General features: G+C 39.8%; 3 protein-coding genes across 4 annotated transcripts in view; all 3 read left to right on the top strand.

The window, feature by feature from the left end:
- Window positions 1-11,660, top strand: part of LOC143903255 (zinc finger protein rotund) — a 168,475-nt gene extending 156,815 nt beyond the window's left edge. For both annotated transcript variants that reach the window (XM_077416709.1, XM_077416708.1), the window contains exon 6: window positions 970-11,660. In XM_077416709.1, coding sequence (XP_077272835.1) covers window positions 970-2,121 — 1,152 coding nt within the window. In that variant the 3' untranslated portion in view covers window positions 2,122-11,660. The remainder of the gene's footprint in view (window positions 1-969) is intronic.
- A 2,383-nt stretch (window positions 11,661-14,043) lies between these two features.
- Window positions 14,044-20,305, top strand: Vps11 (vacuolar protein sorting 11). The gene is made up of 16 exons (XM_077416849.1): window positions 14,044-14,191; window positions 14,289-14,357; window positions 14,479-14,652; window positions 14,753-14,949; window positions 15,099-15,357; window positions 15,437-15,588; window positions 15,670-15,903; window positions 15,987-16,287; window positions 16,363-16,551; window positions 16,650-16,772; window positions 16,882-17,009; window positions 17,090-17,302; window positions 17,373-17,545; window positions 17,632-17,929; window positions 18,017-18,336; window positions 18,588-20,305. The coding sequence occupies exons 1-16, from the start codon at window positions 14,177-14,179 to the stop codon at window positions 19,019-19,021; spliced, it is 3,279 nt and encodes a 1,092-aa protein (XP_077272975.1). The 5' UTR covers window positions 14,044-14,176; the 3' UTR covers window positions 19,022-20,305.
- Window positions 20,306-20,610: 305 nt separating this feature from the next.
- On the top strand, window positions 20,611-25,278 carry LOC143903336 (uncharacterized). The gene is made up of 5 exons (XM_077416863.1): window positions 20,611-20,821; window positions 21,225-21,277; window positions 21,441-21,521; window positions 21,646-21,866; window positions 21,956-25,278. Exons 1-5 carry the CDS (start codon window positions 20,759-20,761, stop codon window positions 23,098-23,100), a joined length of 1,563 nt encoding a protein of 520 aa, XP_077272989.1. The 5' UTR covers window positions 20,611-20,758; the 3' UTR covers window positions 23,101-25,278.
- Window positions 25,279-25,953: the final 675 nt, after the last annotated feature.

Here is a 25,953-nt window from a genome sequence, read left to right as displayed (position 1 = left end):
AGTGATAATGACGATCGTGCGACAAACGTCTTGCGCTACCGAGAAGGATAGCGAGTAAGGCTATAGGTGGCTAATAATCGTCGATCGTCGGCTTGTCCTGTTCTACGCGCTGTCGCGGAGAGAGGTACGAAAAAGGAGAAAAAAAAAAAAGAAGTCAGATGAGATCAGAGGAACTAGAAACTAGCATGCGAGGAACCGGCGAATGAGATGGGGGCCGAAAGGGGGATAAAGGAGGAGACAAAGCGAGGCGGCAAGGCGAAGGAAGGAGAGAGCGAGGATACTAGAGTATACGAGGTGGTGGAAGAGAGCGGGGGGGCCCTCTCTCTCTCTCTCTATGCGGTACCCGAAGCCAGTCGGTCGGATATGCCCCGAGGCTAGGCCGTGATAGACAAGGTCAGCCTCTCCCCGTCTCACGCGTATATACGCTCGAGCTACTGTGGCAGTGCTCTTCTTTTTTACGTTTATTTATTTATTTATAAATATACCGGCGCGCGACGTGTCCGGTTAGCGCGGCGTGGAAACGAAGAGGGAAGTGTACGTCGTCGGCGCGGCAATAGAGGATCGTTCCCCAACCGAGATCCTTTTCCCACCTCTCTCTCTCTCTCTCTATCTAGTCTCTCGTATTATTCTGCTATATATTGTCGCAATATATGCAGAAACGAACGTTCGCCAGTCCGAAGTGCGCTCCCGTCCCGTGCGTTGTGTGTCACGTGCGCGCAGGAAGTTATTAATTTGCATTTTAGATAAGGAAGCACGAAGTCTCCTTTCAATAGCGACCGGCGCGAGTTTCTGAGATCGATTACGAATCATCTCTTCGTCTTTCGTCTCTCGTTCACACTCGTGTATAATACACTGTTTGTTTGTTTAACTCTTTTTCTCTGTATGTTTCTCTCTCTCTCTCTCTCTCTCTCTCTCTCTCTCTTTCTTTCTTTCTCTGTTTGACATCAAAGTATTGTTTTCTTTTTGCAGATATTCGGTAGCAAGGCGGATCTGCAGCTTCACACGCAGATTCACATGCGCGAGGCGAAGCCGTACAAGTGCACGCAGTGCTCCAAGGCGTTCGCCAATTCCTCGTACCTCTCCCAGCATACGAGGATCCACCTGGGCATTAAGCCGTACCGTTGCGAGATTTGCCAACGGAAGTTCACCCAGCTGAGCCATCTACAGCAGCACATCCGCACGCACACCGGCGACAAGCCGTACAAGTGCCGGCATCCTGGCTGCACGAAGGCGTTCAGCCAATTGAGCAACCTACAGAGCCATTCTCGATGCCACCAGACCGACAAGCCGTACAAGTGTAACTCCTGTTACAAGTGCTTCTCCGACGAGCCGAGTCTACTCGAGCACATACCGAAGCACAAGGAGTCGAAGCACCTGAAAACGCACATCTGCCAGTACTGCGGTAAGAGTTACACCCAGGAGACCTATCTGGCGAAGCATATGCAGAAGCACGCGGAGAGAACGGACAAGAGACCGCCGATCATCGGCACCGGCCTCAGGCCGTCGATACACGCGATGACCGCCCACCATCAGGACCACTACTGGCCCAAGGTCAGCCCGGACACGGTGATCGGCGACCTGCACGAGAGGCTGCCGCACCATCACACCGAATACCATCAGAATCAGAACCCGGAGATGTTGCTGCCGGGACACGGGCATCGCGCCGGTGACTCCATAGAGAACGACTCGAGGCAACAGACGCCGCAACCGGGCGCGAATCATCATCCGAACAGCAGTTCGGCCTTCACGCCGATATCGTCGATCTCGATCAACTCGATCTCCTCGATGCAGCACCCGTTGAATCCGCTGAATCACCTGCACTACCCCGGTAGCCATCACCCGGCGTCCCGGCCGTACCTCTACGAGGCGTTCAACCCAACGCAGAAGTCCTCGCCGACGTCCTCGTCGTCCGGGGTGACGCCCGGCACTACCAGCAATCAGAACGCCACGTCCTTCCCGAATCAGCTGATCAGTCTTCACCAGATTAGGAACTACGCTCATCAGCCGAATCTCGGCAACCTGGGCAACCTGGGGAATTTGGGGAATTTGAGCAATCTCAGTAATCTTAGTGCCACGATGGAGAGCCACTCGCTGTTAGGCGGTCTCAAGGAGAAGCAGTAATTCTTCCCGTTCTTTGGAGATTAACTGCTCGGAAAGCGCGTTTGTGCGAAGCTCTCTCCGTCTCGCTCCGCGATCTATCCTTTTTCTTCTGCTTTTCTACGTGGCACGTCATGACGCTGGCTCTTCATCGCAACTCGGTCGTTTTCTCTTCTCCGTGATCTCTTTACCCGTCTAATTTATTCACCACATTGGTGTATGTAAATCCCCTACCGTGAGTAAAGCTCCTACTTTGCTTTGGTCTTATACGCGTAAACAGGTATGTATGTAAGAAGGACAGGGTCTTGTCGTTTATCGTGATCTTGTAGATTAATGCGTATAGTGTGGAAATTATCGCCGGGAAACGGATAAGAAATACGAGATGAAAGTCGATGTATGCTCGAAGATCGATTATTTTCGACAACTTATAAAAGATTATAACGCTCTCCCTTATCCCCCCTTTTTTTATCTCTTCTTTCCTTTTTATCTGATCTTATCTCTGATCCTTTTCATTCCATATATGCATAACTCAATTAGGATGCCATGCGACTTGCATGTCTTATGTTATCATATATTTTATATATATGATATATAATATATATTATTATATATTATATTACATTATATATATTGGTCAATCTCAAGAATCCATTGTTACATACATGAAAGGACATGTTCATTTCAATTAAAACTATTCCATTGGTTTGATCGCCGATAAATATTCGAATTGATAATTGTAATTGATAAACCGAAGTTGGAAACTGCAGGATTGACGATTCCAACAACTATTTCTTTTCTAACCTTTTTTAAAGATTGCATTCAAATATTTCGATCGTTATCGAAATTGAAGGCACATTTAGCACGTTTAATTTTCATCGTTTCCGATATTTAACCAAAGTTCGGAATTATATAAACTTCGTTATTTCGCAGTGCAACCGCAGAACACGTTGGAGAAACCTTGGTTTACATTCCTTTGATATAATAAGACTGACGTGACGTAGTTTCCTCGAAGAGACTACGTCTTTGCATACTGGTCTACTTATTGATGATCGATATTGATCGCCGATCGATGATCATCGAGAAACCGTTTCGTTGTTTTCCCGCAACTGAAAAATCTTAATCTCTGTGTCGGTCGAGGATACAATCGATTTAACTCGACTGTTATTCTCCACGCTTTTCAGCGTGCGCTAATCCCCGCCAATAATCATGCGTGCCAATTACGTGCTAGAAAGTTCCATCAATACGCATTCGTTGCGATATAATCCAGGCGATCTGACGCCGGTCGTTTAAAGCTTGACATTTGAATGATAAAGTGGAGCACGATCATGGATTAACTTGTATTCGAATTATGGACGATACACTTTCATAATGCTAGAAAGTATATGACGGTGTTGACGATGAACTGCGAACTGGTTTCCTCCTCAGTTTTTCAGAAAAGATTTTAGTTGTGAACAAAGATCGGATTCTCATATCTTCCGTTTATAAATGACCAATGATATTTATATTTTTAGAAGAGTTATATGGAGAGAAAGAGAGAGTAAAAAAGTTTTTAATAAATTTGCTCCAAATTGTAAGTTCTTTGACCCCGGTAATTTTCGACACATTCCCTGCTCTGTATTTCTTATCACTTTGCCTTATCCAATCGTTTTGGACGATCAAAATTTCAACTGGAATTATTTCTTTACGTTATTCTCACGAGAAATATTCTGAATTTATCATCAATTGATGTTCTTAGTTCCAAGATTATTTACGTAATTATTTTATTCTACTTTTTTTAGTTCTTTTATATTTTTTTCGTTTCATTTACTTCTTTCCCTTCACTTTACATTCCTTATTTTTTACTACGTATATTCCAAGAGCGCTGGATTATATTAAAAAAAAACACACTATATATACGATTATATAAAAAATGTAAAAATTTGCAGTTTAGTTAAAATTGCAGTTTTGTTAAAAATAAATTTATCTCTTGTAACGCGCGTTGTGACCGCTAAGTTTTAATTAATTTAAGATTTCGTCGCAATTTACAAAGCAAATCGTTGTTACGGAGACAAGTATATACTTAAAGGAAATATACGGAATATGCGGACTGATAAGATAAGGGATTAGGTACGATATGACAAAAGGTACATGCGAACATTATATCTTGACGTATATGCGGAAGAAAACGGATAGGCAGATATATAAAAAAAAAAATGAGCGAAAAGTATTTCGCACTGTCGAGAAAACATTTTTGCTGCGAAAGCGCCAGTAGTAACGAAGATATAATGAAAAGAAGAACATTATTTAAAAAAACCGCGAAGACTGGCATATAAATAAAGACACACGAGAATCTCGTTTAGAAATTTATACGGACACAATATATATGTATATATATGTATATATATTTTATGAAGAGTATATATATATATATGTATATATAGATATATGATATATAAAAGCATCACGCACATACTGTAAGAGAGCCGCACGGAGACCTCTTTGTAAATAGGTGCTATATAAATAAACAAAAAGAAGTATATTCATATATTAATTTAACGGATTAATATATGCATATACGCGTATATATATACAAATACATAAATAAAGAAAATAATTATTATCATCACCAGCGTCATCGTCTTTATCAGCATCATTATTGTCATCTCGGCCATTATTATTATATTATATTATTTTTATTTGCATTATTATTACTATTGCTATTATTATTATTATTATTATTATTATAAATTGATTAATATTTTGACCGATATTTAGTAGGTGTGTAAGGTAAAAGAAAAAACAGACTCTAATAATGAAGATATTCTAAGTACCTTTCCTAATATCTAAGTAATCTTATGTATAATCTGTTGCGTGCGTATGCGTGTGCGCGTGAGGAAGAGAAAGAGGAATAAGGAGGTAGGGAAAGAAAGGGAGAAAGATGAACATGTATATGCGACCATTGTAGATAATTTGTTGTTATGGCGTTGGACGCGCTCTCCTACGGGGTTCCCGCATGACCGATCGTTTTCAATCGAAGTTACGTTGTTGTTCGCAGAAGGATACAAAAGAGCTTGATCATTTGAGTTTTTGCATTTTTAATCGTGTATACAAATTTCACTCTTATTTCCATCACTGTCGGCGTAGGATTTTTACGGGTGAGACGGTGTCTACGGTGCCAATTTATTTCCGGTTTCTTTTACTCGCGTCGAGAGTGATCGCGACTTCAGGTCGGCGAGAGGGAACCCCGTGTGGAGGTCACGTTCGCGCTTTACCTATGCTCAAGTTGTTTAAAACTATTACGTTGTTATTAAGAAAATGATAGGACAATGAACGAGAGTAGGGGCGAGGGGTAAAGCATATAGGGAAAAAAAAAAAAACGTTCGAAGTAGATCCACTTTCTTGCTGCGTGTAGCAGACTCCTTTGCAATACGGCATGCAAACCCGCTATCTCTGGATGTTTCAGAAAGAAAAAACTAAGTCAACGCGAAAAAAATGAAAAGGAACAGAAAGAATAGGCAAACGTATTATATAATTACGCGCGTACGCGCGCGATTATCAAGAAATCACCTCGAGTGCGCATACATCCTGACAAAAACAGTTGGCAATGGAATGAAAAAAATATATATATAATCGATTGAAATGCAGAGAAAAGGATAGACAGATTACCCATCACGTTGATTACGATTGGATAACGTAGGAAATGAAATAAGAATAGTTTCGCGATGAGAACAAGGGACAGATGCAAGATAAGGAACTCCGACCCCGCGCTTTAATTGTGATTTCTTCTGCCTATCCTTAGTTTCATTGATTATATTATTATCATTATTATTATTATTTTATTAATAATATTATTATTATTATTTCGTTTAATAAACTGTCACGTGTTAAAATAAAGGCAAAGGAGAGTTTCTCGATATGTGTGATGCTGAATATTATTTTGTTTCTCTGCTTTCTGACAAAAGGATATAAATTTTGTTTTGGCCTTTCCCTTCTCTCTTATCATACAACGAATCCCTCCTTTCGTCCATTATGTTTGAGACGTACCTCTACGTACTTTGCACCAGTGATTGTTAATTTTTGAAAGGCGACATTTATCTATCGGATTTTATAGACTGACAATTCGCGAAGAACATTGAACGATGCGAAACAAGAAGATATATATACCTTGTTCATTGTGCATTAATGTTTCAGAAATATTTAATGTTGAAATGCACGTTAGAACGAGGTGTCTTTTTTTTCCGCGGCTCTAAATTTAATCTGCATTAATCCGTAAGTACATGAACTCTTCGTTAACTGTTCGATTGCTATAAATTATTTTTTTTATTCGAACGATGACACATTTAAACCGCGACAGTGCAAGAATTGTTATGGATGCCTCTCTTTTGAAAAACTATTGTTAAAATACATTATTTAAAAAAAATGGGATTATTGTTTTCTTCTCTCACACGCTTACTCGCGTACACTTGCGCGTACTTACGGATTATGAAGCACAAGTTACGGATGAAATGATAAACCGCGAGTCTTCAGAAAATATATTTTACTCTTAGCTCTTTCAGCGCGTTTTCTTTTCGCGGAATGGGCGTGAACTTTCTCCTTATTAACTAGAATAACCTATTTGTTTCGTCAGAAGGTGGTTCCATTAATAAAATAGAACATAGATTTTTTTTTTAATTTAACGAAAATGGAAACGGCACGTGTAATGCATTTTTTCCGTACGTAACTTGTCGCTGCTGATCGCAAGGATTAGAGAAAATCGTTCCCCCCCCCCCCCCCGAGTCGCTAATCATTGCCGCGACTCTCCCCTCGGTCGCGCGCCGTTTCGTTTCCGTTGCACGCCGCTCGAATCACTTCATCCTTCGCTGATTCTCTGTCGCAATCCTCTGTCTCTCGTTTCTTACGTTCGATCACGATAAATTTTCGCGAGACACTCGAGCGCACTCGGTTCCAGCGCGCCGCGCGAACACACTTCGCGGACACACAGATGCCGTCCAATTATTCTTTCGTCGTGTATACATACAAGGGCAAGGGGGGGGATTCGTGCGTTACGACATACTAGGGAATTTCTCATCTATCCTTCTGCGATACGAAAAAGAGAGTGCTTCGAAAGATTCGGGGGGGATGATAGAAATGACGAAGAAACAAAAAAGGGAAAAAAAGCGATGTTCGTAAAACCGAAGCTAATTACCGGGACATACCGATTGACGAAGTTGTACTTTGCTACTCGCGCGCGCGATCAGTTCCTTCGAATGACAACGATCTTTCGGGAAATTGCGAAAAAAAAAGAAAGGAAAGATAATACACTCTTTTAGCAATACTTAAGAAAGCACGGGAGAGGGAGGGGGAAATACACACACACACACATACACACACATGAAGTCTATCGACACGGGAAACGATAGGGTTAACGGATGATGTCGACGAGCGGATGTCGATCGTTTGTAACGCAAATAAATTTCGCATTCCAAGCAATAATTTACAGTCCGCGTCAATCAGCCGCGTGTCTAGATGTTAAAACGGAGAAATAACGACATTCTCTCTCTTCGGGACAAATTGCGTATAGCGAGGACACTGCACACATTTGCATTATTAGAATGATTTAATAAGAGCGTATATAAGATAGAGACTGTATACTACACGATCTCGTAGCGGGATCGAGAAACTGTACGTATATTGTATATTCTTTTAATTAAATCGCGTCTGTACGCGAACATTCATAGCAACGAGATCCATCAGATTAATAACCATCTTCGAGGGAAAAGGCTTCGCAACCTCACTCTTTATATATCGTTCTCTTTCGGTAAATATAGTTATTATTATTATATTATTACTATATACTTCAAGTATACAAGTTGTAAATGAATGTTTCTACAACCAGCATACCTTGCGTAACCATTAGTCGTCGAGAGGAAAAAAAAGCGAGGAAATAAATTATATATATATATATATATACATATATTTATATATGTACATGTATATGTGTGTATGTATATGTATTTATGTATGTATGCATGTGTGCGTGCACTACTCTTTGTGTTACAACGCACTCCTATAGGAGAAAAAAATGCGTGTGACGAGGAAGGCAACTGTTAAGAAGAACGCATGTGCGTGTACGTAGGAGCGTATGTTGCGTGAAAGTAAGAAAGAAAGAGCGAGAGAGGACGCGTAGAAGCGACATAAGGAAAAACAATATATTAATTATTGCGTGGTACGAACAGAACTGTGATATTTTATTGTATAATTCTGCGAAAGAGATGAGAGAGAAATATGAAGAGAAATCTCTAAGGAGTATAATATTATTACGTGATGAGAAAGAGAGAGTGAGAGAAAGAAAGAGAGAGAGAGAGAGAGAGAGAGAGAGAGAGAGAGAGAGAGAAAGCGAGAAAGTGTGAGAGAGAGAGAGAGCGAGCAAAGATAAATATTACTGTATTTTACAAATAAGTGCATCCTTAAACGCAATTAAATGCAATTGTGCGGGAACTGTACATACACCTGGTGTCTCCTTAAAGATAAAAAAAATAAGGTATCTTTGACTTTTCGGTTGTGTGCGTGAGTAGCGCGTAAGGCGTACGAAAGAGACATTTTATTGTTCGATAAGAGAGAAATGAGAAGCAAAGCTCTGTCCAGTCGTTCTTTCGCGACTTTATGTGAGGTAATGCTCGGTGTCGGGTCCCATCGTCTGATCGTTTCCTGTTTGTAAAGTATATGTATAAAAAAAATATATATATACATACATACATGTATAAACTAAATGTTTCGTAAAAGACATATGCACGGAGCCGGGCGACTACACTGCGACGACGACGACGACGACGACGACGATGTACTGAATGATCGCGGAAAAAGAGAGTAATAATTAGCGTAAGCGCATTTTGTGTCTGTAAAACTACAAACCGCCGAGCGATGAATTTTAACCAATTATCCCGCGTCCTGACCCGCATTTCTTGACATCCCACCTTCAATCGGTTTCGTACGGATTCGGACTTTCCTTCCCTCCCTCTCGCTCATTTGCGCTTAATTTCGATTTGCGGTAAGTTGTGCGAAAATAACGACGAGAGGCATTCCGCGAGATGTGAGGGCACAAGCAGCACGACTTAGAAACGCAAGCGAACAGGGAGTTGCAAAGGCGGATGGACTTTGCGAAATACAAAGTTTTGCACGATACTTATGCGGAGGAAGAATGAGCGGAACAAAATGTATGTACGTCTCTTACTTTGCAAAAGAGAGAAATGGAGAATCTTTTTATTGGCAAAATGATAATTTCTTTGTTAATTTGGATTCGGCTCGTAATTTCGTCGCAAATTTAGGCGTAAACGCGGCCGTCCGATTGTCGCATCACGTTTGTCCAATCTGCTCAGGATGGATATAACATTATAACGCAACTTTGTGCGTGTGCATGCGTGCGTGCGTCTGTGTGTGTGTGTGTGTGTGTGTGTGTGTGTGGTGTGAGAAAGACAGAAAGAGGGACGAGAAGCGGACGGCCACGTTTGCGACGCTAAATGTGCCTCTAGAAAAAATACGGGCTTTTATTCCACTGGTGGACGCACAAGTGTAATGGAACACTGATGAAAATATTTTCGATAAACCCGCAATTTCCAGATCGCAAAACGGGCAAAAGGGGGCGATGCGACTATCGGTTTTCACCGTATATACCTTCCGTCACTACGAAGCAAACTCCGGTCTTTCTAGTTGCATTTTTTTCTGTATTTAAAATGAAACAAGAATAGAGTACCATCTGTGTTTTTGAAGAGGGAGAAAGAGAAGGAGAGAAAAAGTACAACTAAAAAAGGAATAGACTGACCGAAGAATAGTTCCGTCATTTTCAAGGAATATTGCCGGGGGACTTTGCAACACCCTGTGTGCACGACGTAATTGAAAAGAAATAGGCATAAGGGATGATTTTTCGTATTTCGCGTCTCCGCAGCTATTAAAATAACCCAACATCCTGCACACGCGCGAGTCCACGAACATCGTTTAACTCTTCACGATTCATCCCGGGGTCAAAACGATCGATTCGAACGTCGATCGTCACTCGAGTATTATACGAGCGACACGTAATTATTCAAGAATCTGTCGCTCCGACAGAGAGTTAAGCGATCCGATCGTGTTGCCGTAAATTTCAGTGATCGATATCTCTCAGGAGGACACGAACGAAATGTCTCTCCCGCGGGTATTCTTTTTCTTTCTCCCCCCTTCCTGACTTACGTATAGGCTCCGCGCACTTATAGAATCTTTCCTAGCGCGAGCACGATACGTAATGGTACAAACGTGTGATATGACATGATGGAGCTCGTTGCTCAATGCAGCGCGAAACTCGTACGTCGCTCGCATCTCGCATGGATCCGATTCTTTTTCGAATCTCGCGGCTGATTCTCGAAACTAGATCACACGCTGTGAGATTATATGGAAAATAGATCAGTTTCTCCTTTTGGAAAAAAAAAATAAATAAAATGCTCGGATCTAAAATAGATTTGAAGCATTGATGTACAGAATGAATTTAAAACATTAAAATTCAAAGAATTTATAAATTTTATACATACGTATATATATATGTATATTATTGGTGGTGTAACGATTGGCTATATTGTTTTCGGAACGCAACAAATTTGGCGCTGCGTGATATGCCAAAAAGCTTCTCGCGATGTCTTACGTCTCTAAATACATTTCAGTCTCTCGTATCTATTTTCAAGCTATATGACAGCAACGTCGAACAGCGTTCCAATTCCGAGAAATAATTAAATGAATTGTGCGAGGGATCGATGGCGCGGTATTTAACCGATTCCGACTTGCACGGACGCGAGGAGAGAGGATCCGAAGGATGCGTGTCGCGACGTACAATTTTCGCGCTATTCCGTCGAACGAGGAACTTGAAAATCGGAGGAATTCTCGCAAAGTCCGCGAGAAGAAGGAGTTCCTGAGGAACGCTTCGCGATTCCGCGCGCGAGAAAGCGAGAGAGGGAAAGAGAGAAAGAAAGAGATGGATTCTCGTCGCACATTTGACGCCGCAAACGCGATCTCTAACTCTAATAAGTTTCGAAGCGACGCGTCGCGTCACGATCGATCTGTAAATAAAGGCTCCAAAATCGACACGTCGCAATTAAGTGATAATTTGTTATAGGTATATAAGTGCGGCCGAAATACGAAATATCGAGGAGCACCCGACCAACGAGAAAAAACGTCTTTGCTCCGTTTTGTAAATCGTCGTTGCCGATCCGATCTTCGCGTCGACGATTGTGTTCCGCGTGCGGGAGATCTACCTTGTTACTTTGTAATATTAAAGAGCGAGAGAGAAAGTGAGAGAAAGAGCGAGAGAGGCAACACCCCCTCGTCCCTCGCGGAATTTGTCCGGAATGTCTAGGTGTAATTCGTCGTCGGAAACGACGATCCGATTTTCAAGGATTTTACGACCAGTCTTCTCGAGAGTCTACGTCCCGCGCACAGCTCTGTAAAGCGAAAAATTACATACACATAACACACATACGTACACGTGCATACGGACACGGACACACGGACACGCCCGCCCCCACGACATCGAAACACACTAATTGTTCGTCCTTTTTAACAAATATAACAGAACTTACGTCTTACTCTCGACGCGAGGGCGTACGAGGCGGGATGTCAGTGCAGAGCGGAAGCCGGCGTTGATGCGCTCGGGACGAGAGGCGAGCCCGAGTAACGCGACTCGTCTCCTCGTCTTGAGAATTAATTGTCATGTCTCGGCGTTGCACTAGCGTGCCGCTTCGTCGCGGTCTTTTCAGTAACCCTTTTCTATAACCCTTTCGCCCGTCCGATCTAATCGAATCGTCGACATAAACGAGGACACAGAAAAAAAAAAGAAATCGAGTATCTTGAAATGAAATATATTTTTGCCCAATAGCGTTTTTTTCTGGGAAAACTAATGCAACACTGGTGCACACTGATGATTGTGAATGCATTTTTATTGTTCCACTGTGAAAAGCAGTTCACATATTTTCAGTGTTTAACGTTCTACTGATGAAAATTTATTAAATTTGACAAATTTTTATCAGTAGAATGTTAAACATTGAAAATATGTGAACTAATTTTTCACAGTGGAACAATAAAAATGCACTCACACTCAGTGTGCACTAGTTTCCCCAGTAGAAAACGTTATTAGAGGTAAAGGAGAATCGTATCTCCATTATTATTTAGAGAAACTTATATGGAGAAAAGAGAAACAGAGAATTTATAAGGTTTATTATTTCTATGAAAATTTCTAATACGACTTTTTCTAAACGTTGCATCTTAGGAACTAGTAATAATGGACGTAAGATCCTTTACCATTAAACAATTTAACAAAAAAATCGAGCAAAAAATACTCTATTATTATTAATTCTATTCTGACAAAAACTAGAGATACGATTCTTTACCTCTATAAAGGTACAGATATATTGCGTTAAACGAAAAAAATTTGCTTGAATCGCGAATGAATTTATATACAGATCAAAAAAAGTATTTACACACCCAGTTTTCTTACAATAACTTTATTCGAAGGAATAATACATAATTACGAATTGTATCCATAAGTATAACTTATTATTTACACTGTATGTAATAAATTCTTTATAGACACAATTCGTAATTATGTATTATTCCTTCGAATAAAGTTATTGTAGGTAGTTCAACCAAGGGAAAAAAGTTAAAATAAAAAATTGAAATTCTTATAAAAAGATTATGGATTGTTGCTTATATACGAGTACATAAGTTTTGATTTCTCCTCGGATTTCTCCTTTCTTTTCCCTATGTGTATCGTCGCGGCCGTGACATTTGATTTCGTCGTAATCTTATATATGATTATCTGTGGATCGAGGGCACCGAGATGCGCGAATAATTCGAGATCTCGCAAACTTTCAAGGGGGAAGAAAGAGTCCTATCCAACTTATAGAGGAAAAGGAGATTGCGAAGAATTTTTCTTTTAAACGAAAAATTGCAGACTGCAACGGAATTGCAAATCCCCTTATCGAGGAATAATATAATAACGCTAAATTGACTCGACAATTTTATTAATACATAGTATACGTCGAATTCATGTATTGTGTTTCAATCGTTCAGACTCGCTATTTTTGACGATCCACGATCCCTCAGATTTTCACGCACCAATTCGCACATAGCTTGAAAGATTATAAATAAAATAATTCGATATAAAATAATTTTTTATATTTAATTTTATTTATTTAATAATGCTCTTATTCGTTTTAGTTATATAAAAATAATTAAAATTTCACGATACAGCGTGTATTTCAATATATATCTTTTACATTTCCAATAATATATGTTCTATATTCCACAATTACGTATTTTAAAATATAATCTATATTTGCGTGTGCATATGTTGAATTCTTCAAACGTTTTTCGCGGCGCATAAAATTATATAAATGGAGATAAGTTTCTAATATACGAATTATCGATCATCCAGAGCAAAAACCTTGATCACGTCTTAGGCTCCAAATTTAATTGCAAAAGCGTAACGGCCGCCATTAAAATCCACGCAAGAAATTTCCGATTGCGAATTGATAAAAAAAAAAAAAAAAAAAAGAAACGAGAGAACACAACGATACCTGTGCGGCGACTCTCCGTATCCTCCCTTTTCCAAGGACGCGATTCTCCATTTCCGGGCGGCAATGCGGCAAACGCTCCGCTAAACATTTTTAATTACTGCTCTCGTTACTTTACCACGTAAATGAGATACGACACAAAGTTTTAACGCGAGCGCTTGATCCAATTCGCGGACGAGACGAGGACGAAACGCGAACGAAACTTTTCTGGGCGGCCACTCCGGGCTCCGGCGCGACCGCGACGGTTTCAGTGTCTTCATCTAGCGTAGGAATTAGGAACTAGGAACCCTCGAGCAGCGGCTAACTTCACGCGGCGGTACGGCAGATCCGCGCGCATGCGCGCAACTCGACGGGCAGTCGGGCAGTCGCGAACAGCTGATAGGAAGCGGCGAGACGCGAGACGGCGACGGCGGGCGTGTTGACGGATCCGACGGATCGATCATACGCGTCGCTGTCAAAAATCCGCACGCAAACCGCTGGGCCTACAATTCCCTCCGAATACAAATAAGCGTCGCCTCGTTTCACGTATCATGGCGTTCCTGGAGGTCAGTCATTTTCGTTTATTGCCTCGCGACTCGATCTCGTTGTTTCTCTCGCCCGACATAACCTAGAATGTCAATATTGAGCTTATTATCGTTTTAGTGGAGGCGCTTTAATTTCTTCGACTTGAAAAAGGAAGTCGACGCAGGGAAGATTGCTAAAGCGTTCGGGGTAAGTTGTTACCTTGCGTGATGACAATGTTGATTGACTGTCGTGCGCCAACTGTCGTGGACAGGATGAAAGCTCCTGGTTGTCATTACTTATGAAAGCTCCTGGTTATACCGTTCTATAGGATGCGCAAGTCGCTGCAGCTACCAGTGGCAATGGCAATCTCGTGTTCGGGGACAACGCGGGCAGCGTACATTTGATAAACCGGTCGTACGAAATCACCACCTTTCGGGCTTACGAGATCACGCTGGTGTTGGCGCAGCAAGTCCAACATTCCACCTTCTTGTTCACTGTCGGTGTAAGAGTGCTGTTATGATCTCTCGTTGCCATGCATGTTCTTAATTAGACCGAGCACATACGATAGATTTGATTTAATTGTTTGAATTTATTGTTAACAGGAGGACGAGCCTGGATGCAATCCTACTATAAAAGTTTGGAACTTGGCCAAGCCTGATAAACAAGGTAATCCGACATGCGTTCGAATAAGCAGAGCCATACCTAGCTACAGGGCGGTCCCAGCGACAGCTCTATGTGTACATACTAGTCTTACATTGATGGCTATTGGATTCGGGGATGGATCTATCATGTTGTATAGGTAAGCTTATATTCTTTTTTTATCTCTACTTTTTATCTTTTATTTTCCGTCATTGGATATTAGAAGATGGATGCTATTTTCTTATGCGATGTTTTATATTGTGACACGATATTATATTAATCAGCAATCTGCAATTAAATTCTTTTCAGGGGTGACCTAACTCGAGAGCGAAAGAATAAGATAAAAGTCTTGAAGGATTCCAATCTGTCTGTTACCGGCCTCGCGATACGAGCGACCGGTAAGCAGACCTATCTGTTCGTCGCCACGCAGAATTGTGTGTTCCTGTATAATATTACCGTTAAGGATAAGGAATTCAAGTCTACTTTGGATACTATGGGTTGCGCGCGACGATGTAGCGTGCTCGCCGAGTCTATGCAGGACAGTCACTTTATGATCGGACGTAATGACGTACGTCACGCATATTGCCTTCGTGGTTGCATCTTGCATTACGTTTTGCATCCATTTTTAAAAGGCCAAAAATTTTCAGGCTATTTATTGTTACACGCCAGACGGTAGAGGCCCATGCTACGCGGTAGAGGGTCAGAAGATAATGCTAGAATGGTTCAGGACATATTTGGTGATAGTAGCAAAAGAAGCAGCGAATGTTCCAAGAACAACAACTATATCCGCCAAACCCAAGTAATATATATATACACACGTATGCATTTTCTTTTGTAATTCTTTTATATTTATGTTGTAATGCATATTAAATCTCCGTAGCACAATAGAGCCGATACCTCCTGGCGTGGATAAGCACATCATTACCGTGCTCGATATTCAAAACAAGTTTATCGTGTTCTCCGCACCAATGGTGTCTGTCCAAGCAGTCTTATCCGAGTGGGGTGGATTTTTTATACTTAGTGGAGATAACAAATTGTATCATTTAGATGAGAAAGACTTACAGTCAAAATTAGCATTACTTTTCAAAAAGAATTTGTACGATGTTTCTATAAGGTATGTCGGATATATCGATTTAATTGCAGTTAAATCAGCATCAAGACTGATGTTTAATAATATAACTTTTTACGCTACCACAGAATAGCTAAAAATCAGCAATATGATGCAGAAGGTCTCATAGACATTTTCCGTCAATACGGAGATCATTTATATTCTAAGGGAGATCATAATGGCGCTATAGAGCAATATATAAAGACCATAGGCAAATTAGAACCGTCTTATGTGATAAGAAAATTCTTGGATTCCCAACATATTGACAATTTGACGACGTATTTGCAAGCGTTGCATAAAAATGGACAGGCAACAGAGGATCATACTACTTTATTATTAAATTGTTACACCAAGCTTAACCATACCGATAAGTTAAAAGAGTTTATTATGGTAAGTTGGATATGGAAACTATAAATATTTATGTGTATTGTATACCTTTATTATATTACTTTGTATATGATTTAGACAAAAGACCGTGAGGTTGATTTTGACGTGGAAATAGCGATAAAAGTTTGCCGCCAAGCATCGCCGGAGGATGCCCTATTACTCGCACAGAAACATGGTAAACACGAATGGTATCTTCGCATCCAAATCGAAGATAAACAGGAATATAAAAAGGCTTTGGAATACATGGCAACGTTAGAATTCGAAGAGGTATTACATATATGTATATCATGTACATAAATTCTATACAATTTTTGCAAAGAAATAGTAAAATAGCCATATTAAAAAATCGTTTAAATATATTTTAGGCAGAAGCCAATATGAAAAAATATGGAAATATCTTAATAGAAAATGTGCCAAATGAATCTACACAATTTTTGAAAGCCTTGTGCACGAACTATAAGCCTTCCAACAAACCTCTTGTAGATCAGGTATGTATACACATGTCTGAATCTTACATTCTTCTATTCGTTTTAACCAAATTATTGTATTGAGAAAAAATTAAAAGATGGAAAATTATGAATTCTTTTACCTTTGCAGGAAGCTTTAAATGGCTATACAGAACAGCGCGTCGATAAAGCTAGTCCAGAAGATTTTATTCATTTATTTCTAAATAATTCCGAACGACTCGTAGAGTTTTTGGAGCATTTAGTTAAATCAGATACAAAGTTAGTATCTTTCATGAGAGAAAAGCTACAAGTACTTTTTATCATGAAATTAATTTTTCATTTTTTTATATTTCTTGTAGATGGAGTACACTTATTTATAATACATTAGTGGAACATTATTTACATGTTTGGTCGGCATTAGATAACGATGTAGCTAAACTACAATATGAACAGAAAATTGTACGACTTCTGCAGAATTCTGAGGCCCGTTATGATAAAGACCAGATATTAATACTTTGTCATCAACATAATTTCAGAAAAGGATTACTATTTCTTTACGAAGAGAGCAAACTGTAAGTCGTTGTCGTATGAATGTTTGTAACGACATAAAAACGCACTTAAACATAAATTTTATTATCTTAGATATCAAGAAATATTGAGATTTCACTTATGCGAGGGAGATAGCGAACAAGTTCTCGCCACTTGCAAAAGATTCGGTCACCAGGACCCTAATCTGTGGGTACAAGCTTTGTGGAGCGTAGCTAAAAACAAGGATGCACCAACGAAACTTCTCGCCGATATATTAGCTTATATCGGTAAATATATTCGAGGGAATATCAATTATGTTCAATCAAATGCATTGGAAAACATTATTTTGTTGCACGTAAAAATATCGTTGTAGCTCAAGAAAGACTGTTATCTCCTTTGATGGTCGTTGACGCAATTTCCACATCATTGACCTGCACGTTGGGAGACGTTAGAAGTTATTTGTGCAGTGTATTACGAACGGAGAACGAGCAAACTCAAGCTGACACGGAATTAACAGAGAAATATAGAGCCGATACTCTTAAATTACGGGAACAAATAGAAGCAATAAAGAATAATACGATAATCTTTCAAGGATCACGATGTAGCGCGTGCCATCATCAGTTGGAATTGCCATCCGTGCATTTCATGTGTCAACATTCGTATCACCAACAGTGAGATTTTTTAAAATATTATTTTTGTTACAGTACATGAACTCCAACTATCGCACTTATTTTACTTTTATACGTTTTTTTTGGTAGTTGCTTTCAAAGCTTTTCGGAAAATGAAAATGAATGCCCGGCCTGCTTGCCAAACAACAAGAAATTACTGGATATTATAAGAGCGCAAGAGCAATCGAGGGACCTGCACGAGACTTTCCACAGTCTTCTGGATCGAGCGGAGGATCCATTTTCCTTAGTGGCCGATTATTTTGGTAGAGGTGTTTTTAAGAAATTAACAGTAATTACTGATACAGACAAATCGTTACCTACACCGACTAGATCGGAGGAACCGAAGTTAAATTACGGCCCAGGTGCAGAAGCGAGACTCAGGTTAAACGAAGGGAAGAGTTCTACCTCAGGTACGTTTTAATGCCATGCCGATATTGTATTAGTTTATTTTGTCGAGACCAGTTTATAATTTACTTCATACTCCTTTTACTTGTATAACCTTCAACTCTTTATTCAACTCTTATACGGAGACACGTGGGATGAGGGTCGGAATTTTAAACTCGATATTACAGTCGGTCGCTCTCATACGGAGCTTTGCGTCATCAATCTTTCATATTAACGCGTAATGATTAATCAATACCTTCTCGCGTTCTTCCAATAGGAAAAGCGGAGCCTCGACGAGCCGGATACGACGTTCCAACGTTAATAACGGAAGAGCGTTTCCGAAATTTTGTCAAGCCAGAAGTGTATTCCTCATCGTTGGAGGCGAATATATCGGGAACGGGAAGCGGTTTGTCGACGCCACGCGGTAATTCCGCCAAAGCCTCGCCGGTGCCGATCAGAGAAGCCCGTATCTTGAACAGCACTACACCAAAGTCATCGCCGATCGAAAAGTCCTTTGTTTCAACGAAAACCCCCACTGTGCCATCGAATCCCTTTGAGACTGACTATGACGAATCCAAAAATCCCTTCGCCAACGACGACGACGACGACGATGCGAATAATCCTTTTAAAGATGACGATGATAACGATAATGATCGGGCCGGCAACAATGACGACGATTACAACAGAAATCTAAATTCATTCGGTAGGTAAGCCGCGAATAACATTTCCCGTGGGATTCGAGTCGAGACAAGATACATATAAATGTATGTATGCGGATAAATACTTTGCGATACGTAAGAGAGAAGAAGATGTTGTGTGTCGAATGTGCATGCTTCAGTAAGGATTACGTAACGAATTTCCGAATCTAACGTACTATGTAAAAACTTGTGTAAACTTGTATAGTACCTATTTCAATTTTATATGTTATAAAAAATTTGATTTGGAGCGTTAATGTCACGCTTCTCTTCCACAAATTGAAAACTTTGCGCTTCGCAGATCTTAAGCCTTGTGTCTACAATGCTAGAAATTGGTCCGAGTCCTCGATCCGAGAAAAAGTTACTAAAACTCGAATCATGGCACATGACAACTCGGATGAATATCTCGAATAGAAATCTCGTATAGAAAAGATGCATCTTGTCTCATTTTTCCATACTAGTTACTAGGTTCATATCGATTCAATTCTTTTTTTGCCAACATTATTACTTTATAAATAGCTAGTCAATAAGATGTTGGACAACAGAAATGTATATATATAATTTTCATAAATCTTTAATAAATAAAGATAAGAGGATTATATATAGATATTCCACGGGTCCGAGTTCATACTCAACTCTCGACCCAACATTTTTCAACTATAACGCTATTTAGGGTCATCAAAGTAGGTACAACTTCTATTCAAAAACTTGAATTGAGATCTTGCAGACTGACTCGTCGAAAGCATCGTGGACACAAGGCTTTAGATATAGCTTAATATTTATCTATGCTAAGGAGCATAGCGTTATCCAAAGTGCTACGCTTTTTGTGTGGATGAGACACGGTATTTAAATTTCGATCTTTAAGCGCTGATATTTTAGGCAAAAGGAGATCGAAAAATCGCAAAATAAAAAGCAATCGATCAATGAGAAAAAGATATATATCAATGCGCCTTTGTAATGAGACTGTGATCTGAAAAAGGAATCGAGTGAAATTTTGGAAGATAAAACTAATTGCAGATTGTGGCCGATTCAAAATTGATCATTTCAAGCCGCTCTGCATCTTCACGCTGCTTTCGTGACCGCACGATTGTGAACTTTTAAAAGAGTGCGAGTCAAATTCGAGCAAAATGAACATTATTATCATAATTACGCTTATATTACTTTGTGTGCTGCATCTGTTTGCTGGAATAGAACAGCACTTGTAAAAGTATCGAGAAGAAGGTACGAATTATAAAATTGTACAATTATAATATATTAGAGGTAAGGAAATAAAGAAAAAAGGCATAAGTCTCCATATACATGTAAATGTGTATCTATTAATTCTCTGATTTTGTATATCATCTGTTTATAATCAATAAATTAAGATTTTGAAGTAAATAAAATGAATTAAGATTTTAAAATAAATTAAGTATGCATCACAGATATGTCTATTGCTGTTGGATCCAGAGGTAAGATTCAATCAACGCTCGAGGGTTTCTTAAGCGATTGCGGCATTGGATGGCGCACTCGTTAGCGCGCCGAATGCGTCATCGCCCATCGCCCACCTCGCTCTCGTTTCCGGTGGTCGCGGTGGTAGCCCTGGCTGGCCGAGCTGACGTCATTGTTGAGTCCCGAAATTGAAATCAATAACTGCAATGTGCAATGTTGTGTGTACATCACGGACGGTGGGAAATGGCGATTATGTCAAAACAACGCGCTAGGCCCCATCGCGCTTGACTCGGAATCGACGACGCGGGTGTCCAATTGGCGAGAGATGGCTCGCAGCAGCAAGAAGAAACTCGCGATATTCGTGGGTACATCGAAGTGTCTCGTTTACGTGAGTTGCCTCGTCCTTCACGCGCGCACGACGACGCGCTCGTTGCTCATCGGTTTCTCCTTTTCACGACTCGGAAAAATCGCGCGCACACCCGCGGACTCCGGGATTTTATTACGTTTCGGTTTTACATCTTGGAAATGATTTGTTTGAGAGAATTCAAAAGAATTCTTACACTTCTTACAGCTTCGCTCAATTATGTACATTCGATTTCACCTCGTGGATATAGAATCAAACAATGGAGCATCATAAAATGCTCCAAGTACAAAAAGTTATTATGGAATTTTGTGAGATTATTATTAGACGTTAGATATCGATTAAATATTGTTAGATTTTGTTAATTTAGTACACGATAGTTTGTTTTTGCAAATCATTTGTTACGCTGCTATTCTTTATTCTTTTTCAGGCAGAAGCAAAGTACTGTGCCTCTGACATGCCTGGAGAAATAAAATACTACGAGTATGTTACTTCTTCTGACTTAATTAATTAATTAGTTAGTTTTATTCGATGATTTTATTCGATCAATCGATTATAAAATACACTTATTGTGTGTTTAAGGAAATCAATTGTTTATTATATCGTGTATGAAAAATTAATTTTACATTAATTGTAACGCTTGCAGATGTTCAAGAACGGAGTATTGCTGCGCTTTCGGTTGTTGCGTGTCACCTGGATTCCACTTCCATCACTTGTGGTACTATTGGTAAGTAGTTTTCAACAACGCGCGATATCATCTCTTTCGATAATAATTGCAACAATGTTTTATATAATTTGCAGCTCTTTCGTTAAGCAGCGTAACAATAAAAATGTCGTATACGATTTTTTAGGATCCTGGTTATAATCATGTTCTTGGTCTGTTCTGGTGGTGGTTGGTGGTACCGATACTGGTTGCAGGGCAGATATAGAGCCGCAGCTTCGGCAATTCCGACTCGGTCTTCTAACGCTAGATCGCAAAATTCTCTTCGTAACGCGTCTTGCCAAGCGCAGCAGGCTCGTATTACCTACAATTCAGCGAGAAATACCGTCCTACTGCATCGCATGTGGAAAGGTTCGTATCCTTTTCTAATAGATTTACTTTAACATGCGTGAGAAACTGCACAGTGTGGAAACTTTATTTGTGTAAATTTTTTTAAACAGGTCCTCAGAGAAGTACAGCAGCGCCGGCGTATAACGGTAACGCGACCACATCGACGCACTATCAGAATATGAACGTCGTATTAAACGATGCCAATTGCCCTTACTATCAATTATACGGCCCTCCGCCTAGCTACGAGACGGTGATAGCGCAAACGCGCGGCAAGCTCTCAAATCCGGCGTCGCCGGAGTCCTCGGCCGCGCGGCTCGATCTGCAGACGGCGAACGTGATACCGAATCCGAGTGTGCCGCCGTGCTTTTTCTACAGCTGTAATTCTCCGGCGAGATTGGTGGACGGTAATTCGAGTCAATGTCCAAGCGATAGCGCGAACGCCCATCAGCTCGACGGTCATGAGAGCGTTCCGTTCGCGCATTTCTCCCAATATTGCACCACGAACGGTGCGGTTGGTCAAAATGTGTGCGTCTCTTTAGAGTATCCAGAGGAACCGGTCGTGTCCGGGGGAAGTAATTTCAGCTGCAGCTACCAGACTAGCCCGCATCGATTGCCGGGATATCCAACGGACAGATCGTCTGACGTGGCTCGTGGCTATGAGATTCCGGGTACGGAGGAACGCGCAATGCTCAATATCGACGTCGCGACCGGCAGCTACGGAGAACGTAGTCCTTGGCATGGAAACGATCAGTCTGCGTTGCGAGTCCACGGTAAGATCGCCACGCAGGATGAAAATCGAAGATGCGCGACGACCACAGACACGCGTGCTCTCTCGCCTAAGTCGGAGGGAAGCGATAACGAGTCGAAACGTACGTTCAACGTGGTTCCTGCGACGCAGAGAAACTTCCCGAGAGAACGTACGGATTACGGCGGTTCCCTGCGATTGCCGCGCAGACACGCCGGAGATGTCATTTACCAAGGCAGCAGCTTCCAAAAAGTTCTCCCCAGAGATTCGTCAGGCGCTTCCCAACGGGGCACTTTCAATTCCGCTCAGACAGCAGCGTCCGCGGTCGCGAATTCTTCTCAATCAAATCCATCCAATAATGTGATATTAGAATCCTTTATTTTTGAAAATGTGCAATCGCCTCCGAGTGAAAATCCCGACGAGGCCCGCGGTCTTTGTGCGATGAATCGGAGTGCAAACTTTGATCTCGAAAGTAAACACAAATTAGATAGATCAAAGTCGCTAGACTGAACGTAAAATCGAAATTCTTATCATTGCGCGTATCACGCGATGTTTATTCTTGTATGTCTCTATTTATTCGCGCATAACTTATATAGCAATACAAACTTAATCGTGCGTTATCGAGATACAACAGAGAGTAATCTTAAACGGAATTTCCGACCGTCGCGATGAAATAACGATTCTATTTTATCAGAAATAATGCGACATTATTTTTATTAACACGTACGCACGGTATATTTCACGCAGCTGTGAGTATTTCGTATTTATCGGATTTCATAATATTTGTTTTGCATATCAGCATCTTCTTAATCGTCGAATTTGACGATTGGATCTTGTGAAAGATGTGTATATATACGCACTTCCGCAATATTTTCTGCAAACAATTCCGATTACAATTCCGAAGCTAAACTATTTTGATTACTTATTGAGATGCTGAATATTATCTCTAACAATAAGTGTGATAGGCGATAGTTCCATTTACATGCGTCAGCGAAACGTCCTTATTTCTGATACCTACGATACACATACTGCCATAAAAAGATCTTTCTGAACGTCGTATAACAGATGCTATTTTTTTTATTTCCGCACTGTACTTAATGTAATTTAAGATTAAGATCGAAACACACACACACACAGAGTGAAAATGATGTTTCAAAAGCGCGGCCCAATTTAATCCACCTACGCACAAAGAAAGATATCAATAGTTACTTTATATGATAATGGTGAATAAATGTCGCACATTTTTTTTAATTCTCAAGTGGGGAAACGTACTTACAAATTACTTATGAAAAACCAAGAAAGTGGCTAAGGGGTCTTCAAGAAAATTTACAATAAATAAGAATCATTTTAAATATCATAAATCAATTTTGACGTATTTTTTTCTAACAATAATGTTGATATGTTGAATTCGACAATGTCCGAAATGGTGTCGTCCTTCGTGCAGTATATTTCTGTCAAAAGCTAGTCTTCTCTATATATTTAAGCTTTATTATATATATATGTATGCGCACATTAATATTATCTCTATATTAAAAAATGCATAAGTTACTACGCGTTGCGCACATACTTGACATTATATTGACAATGATGAAAAACAATTCTAGTTTATTATGAAAAAAAAATACGAGTCTACGATTGAAGCAGCAATACTTTTATAATAAAAGTGCAGTCGCGCGAAAGAGCAAGAAGTTAAAGCGGAAAAAAATACGAGTCTACGATTGAAGCAGCAATACTTTTATAATAAAAGTGCAATCGCGCGAATTCGTTCAGTTGAAAAATACGAACGTGAGAGAATACATATACGATGAATATAATTCAAGTAAACTTGATTGTAAGGAATAAACGTAACATATTAATTTCCACGCGTAATATAGATTTAATATTTTTACTTCAAAATCTCTTTCTACCTATATATATATCGTGTAAGGAGAAAGACTACGTCCTCGTGCTGTGACATGAATGATACTTGATTTACTACGCTCTTATCAAGTCGTGGGAACATTAATTGCAACCCTCTCGTATCATATCTTTTAGATAAATTGCATCAAAAGAAAGCAATTCAATTTATATACGCATTATGTACTTCGCTTCTCGCTATTATTTTTTGTATGCAATACACATACAATGTGTAATGAGTTTTAACTAAGGTCGCGGCACACCACGTCGCCAAGTCCTTCAACTTAAGTTCTTGCATAACAGCGGTCCAATAAAATATGCATACGTGCCAATAGCGACAAGTCCGTTAGATAAGCGAGTAATTTGGATAAGCGAGACGATGAATCTCGCAGCCAAGGAGGTCTTACCTTAAAATGCAAAGCAAAATAAAAAGATATATATATATGTACACACTTATTTTTTGTAATCGATTATAACTGATAAATGGGCTGTTTAACGAGAGTCCGCGTGATTATATACCTAATAAGCTTGTATCATATATATTGTATATCGTATATATATATACCGCCACGAGTCTACAATAATTTTTAGTCAGAAGTCACTATATTTTGTGTGCGTGCGTAGGCTGCGCGTTATATCGTATAGCTTTAATAAGCTCTAGTCTCTGAACGATCTTCTCACCGTAATGTGCAATCATGTATCCGCGCGGTATCAGTGACGCTGTAAGATACCGTGAATCTAATGTGAAAGAATGTCTATCTGAAATAAAGACACCAAATATTTATCGTACAACCAAGATAATCTGTCTTACAAAGGAAATCCACGGAAGTTATTTTTATAAACTCCCTCCGACTTTTATAAACTTTTAATAAGCTGTTGTATTCTAAATCAAAATAAGGAACACATTTTTTCTCACACTTGCCTATATTGCATGTTTATTATGTATTTCCGGATACGTCATTACGCCGCGTGAATGAAGTAAATAATAGCCGCTTTGATATTTTAACACGGGATCCTCTACTCTATATATGCACGTTTGAACATGCGATATATTAGCTCTGACAAATATATGTGCGATATATTTTGTTATTTTACACCTAGATGTAAATATTTGCAACAATTAGATCTTACAGGATGCAACTTTGATGTTAATGATTTCGTAAACTTTCTTCATAATTGCGGCATGCGTTTAACGCATTTAAGATTAAGTGACTGCATGGACCGAGACACGGACTGCATCGACTTAAATCTTGTTCTACTTAAAACTTCAGAGACATGCAAAAATTTGAAAGGTATATGCATATAGTATATGTATATAATTGTCAAGATTAATGGTAAATTGTGTAACAATTTGTAATATAAATTTTTTTTAGAATTGAATCTATCTTATTCTTATGTAGACGACGAAGGACTTTCGTATCTCGAGGAGCTAAATAATTTGAAACATTTAAACCTTTCTGATACTGT

Source organism: Temnothorax americanus, unplaced genomic scaffold, assembly GCF_048541705.1.
Source record: "Temnothorax americanus isolate GAGA-0224 unplaced genomic scaffold, ASM4854170v1 Scaffold45, whole genome shotgun sequence".
Classification (NCBI taxonomy): domain Eukaryota; kingdom Metazoa; phylum Arthropoda; class Insecta; order Hymenoptera; family Formicidae; genus Temnothorax; species Temnothorax americanus.
This window is presented reverse-complemented; position numbering and strand designations above follow the sequence as displayed.